We start from the raw sequence: 5444 nt of genomic DNA, 5'->3' as shown, positions 1-5444 counted from the left end.
GTGTGTGTGTGTGTGTGTGTGTGTGTGTGTGTGTGTGTGTGTGTGTGTGTCTGTGTATCTGTAAAAGATCACTGTGTTAGCCATGTATCGGGGTATATATGAGCTTTTAGCTTTCATCTGGGATGGTAGTAGCTGTCGATCACGGGTCATGCATGTAATCCAAGGTCAAAGAGAATCGCAGCACAAACATCCGAAGAAAAGAAAATAGATAGAGAGAGACAGGGATGAAATGCTCGTGAAAAGGCCAAGAAAAAAGAAAAGCAAAAAAAAAAAATTTAAACATGAGATGAAGATGTACGAAATGATGACGTGTGTGTGTGTGTGTGTGTGTGTGTGTGTGTGTGTGCGTGTGTGTGTGCGTGTGTGTGCGTGTGTGCATGTGTGTGTGGGGGGGGTGTGGATGGATGTGTGTATGTGGGTGTGTGGATGGGTGTGTGTTTGTGGGTGTGGGTGGGTGGGTGAGTGGGTATTGTGTGTGTTGGTCGAGGGCTAATAATACACACTGTAGGTTCTTAAGTACATTCAGCCTTAAACACTAACACAGTTACAAGAAGAGACAATATAATAACAGAGTCAAAGCTAGCGCCCATGCGTGACTCCGCGTCCCCTCTAGTCTCTCACTCAAGCACTGTTGCTAAGCACCTATGCATGCCTACCCCGGGCATGCGAGTTGCCACATGTCGCCAGACGGGGATATCAATAACCCACACCTCCCTTCCCCCTTTCGCGCCCGCAGACTTTAGTCACGGGCGGACAATCTGCGCTGGAGTCTCTTGGAGCGACGCAAATCAGCAGGCGGGTCCTCGCTATGGGCCTCGTGTGGATGGGAAGGGGTGCAGGTGACAGGTCGCAAGAAGTGGCGGTTACGCTGCAACACGCGGCCACTTGTGGTGCGTATTTCATAGGTCCTGGCTTTGCCAACGCGCATGACAATGCCGACCTTGTCCCAGCGGTGGGTCTTCGGGTCCTGGAGCCGAACGTGCTGGCCGATATACAGCCTGGAGAGTTCACGTGCATGGCTGTCATACCGAGCTGCAGCATCCTTGGCCTGGGTTGCTGCGCGGCGGTCGCATTCCTCCGCTTTGGTTTGCCACTCCGTGGAGAAAGCATCTGGGTGGGCCGGAACGCAGGAGCGGAGGGGGTGGCCATATAACACCTGAGCTGGGGAACGACCAGTGAAGTTGGGAGTGTTCCGCAGTTCCAGGAGGCCTCGGTCGAATTCCTCGCAATCTATGTTGCCTGAAGGGGCCACCTTGAGGATGAGGTGCTTGATGGCCTTCACGGCGGCCTCGGCATGGCCATTGGATTGCGGGTAGTGAGGTGATGTGACAATGTGTCGCACACCCCATCGTGCTGCAAAGCTCCTGAACTCCTGGCTTGTGAACTGGGGGCCTCCGTCTGTTCGCAAGCGGAGGGGGACACCAACCTCCCGGAAGTAGTTGCAGAACATGCGGATGGTGTTGGACGACGTCGTATCGCCTTTGCAAGGGACGACCACAGGCCAGCCGGAGAGTCTGTCAGCGATGACAAGGAATGACTTGCCTGCAACTGAGAAGAAGTCCGCTGAGACAGACTCAAAGGGCCTTGTTGGGTGGTCGTCGCTGAGTATGGGTTCCTTCTGCTGGCTAGGTTGGAGATACTGGCAGGGTTCACACGACTGGACCGTGTTTGCAATGTCCGAATTGATGCCTGGCCAGAAGACAGTTTGACCTGCCCGGCGTTTTGTCGCCTCCACGCCCCTGTGGCTATCATGAAGACGGGCCAGGATGCGGCGGCGAAGGGCGTTAGGAACCACAATTCTCATGCCGTAGAGGACGAGGTCACCATCGGCATGGAGGTTATCCCGAATTTTCCAGTATGGGAGCAAGGGCCTAGGAAGGGCATAGCGGTCCGAGGGGAATCCGGACGTCACACAGCGATGCAATTGGACGTAGTCTGGGTCAGTCCTAGCTGAGTCACGTAACTCCTCCAGAGTCCTATCTTCATCTACGTGGGACTCTGTCACAGCTCTCACCGTGGCTATCGTATGTAGAGATGCAATGGAGTCGGTGCAGAGTGTGTGGTCTTCCGGCGCTGGGTAGCTCACTGGGGCACGGGATAGGGCGTCCGGGATGCGAAGATCCTTTCCGGCACGCCATACTGCTGTGAAGATGTATGGGGACACCTTCTCCTTCAGGCGCTGGAGACGTGGGTTCTCCACTGCGTCCAAAGTGTAGCTGTTCAGGATGGGAACCAGGGGGCGATGGTCGGTCATCAACGTAAAATTCTGAAGTCCCATCAAGTAATATTTGCATTTGAACATCGCCCAGACGGCGGCGAGTAATTCTAACTCGATGGTGGCATATCTAGTCTCCGCCTCCGTCAAGAAACGGGAACCGCATTGGATTAGGCGTAGGCGTCCGCTGCCGTGGTCCTGTAGTAATGCAAAACCAATGCCGTTAAGCCGAGATGCATCCGTCTGGAGGATAGTTTGCAGGGTTGGATCGAATGAGGCGAGAATTGGGGGGTCGATGAGGGCGGCTTTCACCCGTCGGAATGCCTCGTCATGATCCGGTGTCCAGAGAAATTGTCTCTTAGGGCTCATCAGGGGCCGGAGAGGTTGGGCAGCTGCGGATATCTCCGGGGTGAATTCAGCCAACTGGTTAACGAGACCCATAAAGGACCTAAGGTCTGTTAAATTTGCAGGAGTTGGAAAGTCCCTGATAGCAATCACTTTGTCTTGGTCAGCAGCGATACCTGCCACTGACAATGTGAATCCGCAGAAAATCCACCTTAGGCGCGGCGACCTTAAATTTTTCCTTATTAATGGTGATGCCAAATTCACGACATCTGGTGAGGACTTGGTGGATGCGGGTAAGGTGAGTGGTGTAGTCGGCATCGTAAAGGAGGATGTCGTCCACCACTTTGACGCAATTCTTGACACCTTGCAGTGCAATGTCACCTCGTAGGCAGTAGGCATCGCCTGTTGCTGCAAATCCCATTGGTCCTCTGCAATATTGGACTCTACCATGTGGAGTTATAAAGGTGGTAAGGTGTCTGTCCTCTTCGGCGAGTTCGATCTGCCAGTAGCCGCAGAGAGCGTCCATGGTCGTGAAGTAACGAGCTGAGGTCGGTACGCTACGTACAGCATCAAAGGGTGTGGGCGACGGATGGGGTGGGCGAGCCACCTGTGCGTTAAGTTTGGACAGATCCGTCGTAATCCTCACACCTCCATTTGGTTTAGCTACGGCGACAAGTGGGTGGCACCATTCTGAAGGTTCGTCGCCAGCCGGTCGAATAATCCCTTGAGAGACCATGGACTCGAGCTCGTCCTTGACGTGGTCTCTGAAAGCCAGGGGAATTTGCCGGGGTGTATGGATTGCAAAAGGCACAGCATTATCCTTCAGGTGGATTCGCATTGGTGATCCCACCATGGGCTTAAGTGGTGTGGACTGAAGAGCTGCTTTAGCCACCAGAACGTCCTTAAACTCCTTTAAGAAGTACTCCTTCACGTCTGAGGGTGGTGTGGAGGCAGAGAATGGGAGTTCCACACACTTCTTAACGTGCTTCACCTCCAATATTGGCTTAGGGAATTCCTTGGGAATAATGGCCAATGCCTTGCAGTGGCTGAAGGAGAGGAGTGGGGTCTGGATGTCCTTGTGTACTCGGATCTGAGCAGAGCACGACCGCTTACCTAAAGTAAGGGTAGCCGTGAGCGTGCCAAGGGCAGGAGTCATTTCAGATCCGTCGGCTGTGAGTGTGGTGGTCTGCGGGGAAGCGTGTAGTGTCCTTGTTGAAATGGAAAGGTTTCTCAAGTGCTGTGGTCCTATCACAGTGATATCCGCACCGGTGTCTGGGATCATCTGCAGTATGACGATTTACCACCGTGTGTGATAAGGACGCTGACGTGTTGAGGCACCGCAGGGCTGGGGCTAGGAGACATCACTCGACGGCAGGACGGCTGTGGGGTTGGCGGGTGTTCCGAAACATGTCCACCGCCAGATACTGAAACACCTCGCTTGTGTTTCTGACGAGTCTCCTGCTTGCAATAAGTGTCGAAGTGACCGATACGGGAACAGAGGCGGCACTGGGTCTTGCTAGCGGGACATTTGATCGTGGAAGGAAAGTGTCCCTGCCGACCACAGTTGCGGCAGGTAGCCTGAGCCACAGGCATGCTCCTGGCTCATGGTGCCTAGCACAGCACTGGCATGGGTCCGTTGCCTTCGATATCGGTTGCTTAGGGGTTTGCCTGAGGAAACTTTTCTGCTTCTTCCTTCTTTGGTGGTGGGTCAATGCTCTTACTTGTGCAGGTTGGGCACGAATATCAGACGTAGCACACCTGGCTGCTTCATAGGAGCGGCATGTATTGACCATGTCCTGCAGTGAGCACTTGTCGTCCAGGGATATGAGTCGCTGAATCAACTCATCATCCCGAACGCCCATAATAATCACCGACTTCAACTGAGTCTCTTCGCAAATTGGCGATTTACCAGGGCATATGTCGATCTCCTCGGCACTGCGACGCAACCTTACGTAGAAATCTGCAAATGTTTCGCCTTCCATCTGCCTGCAGCTAAGCAATCCCCTCCTCCGTATTGCCTCGTTCCGCAAGCCCTTGATGTGTACTTCCAGAGCAGCGACCACCTCATCGACGGTCTTGTCTGTAGAGGGAGGTATTTGCAGGGTATGCTCTAGGACACGTTGTGTTTCAAGGGTGAGACACATACGTAATTGTATGAGCTGCTTCTCATGGGGTAAGCTATACAGGTCGACCATGGTAGCGTAATCTTGCCAACGTCGCTTCCATTCGCGGAACAATTGGTAGGTGGCATCTGGTTTAAGTGGAGGTGGCGTCTGAGCAGTGGCCTTTTGAGTGGGTGGAGGAAGCGGGGGCTGGCGATGACGGATGTCATCGGAGGCTGCAAGGTGCTCTGGGGGAGAGTGAGCGGGTTGCCGTTCCGGGTTTATCAATTTGAGCAGGGCTTCAAATCTAGCCTGGTCTTCTCGTCGTCTGCGTTCGTCTTCTGCTAACCTCGTCTCTTCAATCCATTTCACGAGGGAAAGCATGTCTGTCGGTGTGGTCGGTGGGAAGGATGCGGCCTGTTGCTCATCGGAAAGATCTGGCTGCATCTCTTCCTCCTCTTGCTCGATTGCTCCTGAACGAGTATTAGGCATTTCGCTAGAATAAAGCTAATAGTGTGGGCCCGTAATGCGCGGATGAGTACCCGTAATGAGCGGGTGAGTACGTAAGCTGGCGGGTACCTGGGGCCCAGTAGGCCTGCGGGCGTGTAAGCGAGGGAAAGTATCGCGCACACGTCCTGCCAATGTTCAATACAAGCGCCTCCTACCGACAAAGAGGCAGCAAGATTTCCACAAATACCACTCACAATGCACTGCGACACTATACGGGGAGGCACTATAAACCACACGTGTAAGCACTAGACACTATACGAGAAGGCTCCAAG

The 5444-nt window shown here is 53.7% G+C and overlaps 1 protein-coding gene across 1 annotated transcript; it reads right to left on the bottom strand.

The window, feature by feature from the left end:
- Nucleotides 1-565: 565 nt before the first annotated feature.
- Nucleotides 566-5154, bottom strand: LOC143023062 (uncharacterized). The gene is made up of 3 exons (XM_076181539.1): nucleotides 3926-5154; nucleotides 3126-3606; nucleotides 566-2968 (listed from the first exon to the last, which is right to left on the bottom strand). Exons 1-3 carry the CDS (start codon nucleotides 5152-5154, stop codon nucleotides 740-742), a joined length of 3939 nt encoding a protein of 1312 aa, XP_076037654.1. The 3' UTR covers nucleotides 566-739.
- Between the last annotated feature and the right edge of the window lie 290 nt (nucleotides 5155-5444).

This window comes from Oratosquilla oratoria, unplaced genomic scaffold (genome assembly GCF_046742065.1).
Source record: "Oratosquilla oratoria isolate Oo_2021 unplaced genomic scaffold, ASM4674206v1 SCAFFOLD300, whole genome shotgun sequence".
Lineage (NCBI taxonomy): Eukaryota > Metazoa > Arthropoda > Malacostraca > Stomatopoda > Squillidae > Oratosquilla > Oratosquilla oratoria.
This window is presented reverse-complemented; position numbering and strand designations above follow the sequence as displayed.

Bases quoted from the DNA above. Each gene is read 5' to 3' on its own strand.
- LOC143023062 (XM_076181539.1), bottom strand. From the start codon at position 5,154: ATGCCTAATACTCGTTCAGGAGCAATCGAGCAAGAGGAGGAAGAGATG. The intron at 3,607-3,925 runs GTGATGTCTCCT...CCTCTCCTTCAG, and splicing joins CACAGCCGTCCTGCCGTCGA to CCACTGCAAGGCATTGGCCA. The intron at 2,969-3,125 runs GTACGTAGCGTA...TGGGATTTGCAG, and splicing joins CGCCCACACCCTTTGATGCT to CAACAGGCGATGCCTACTGC.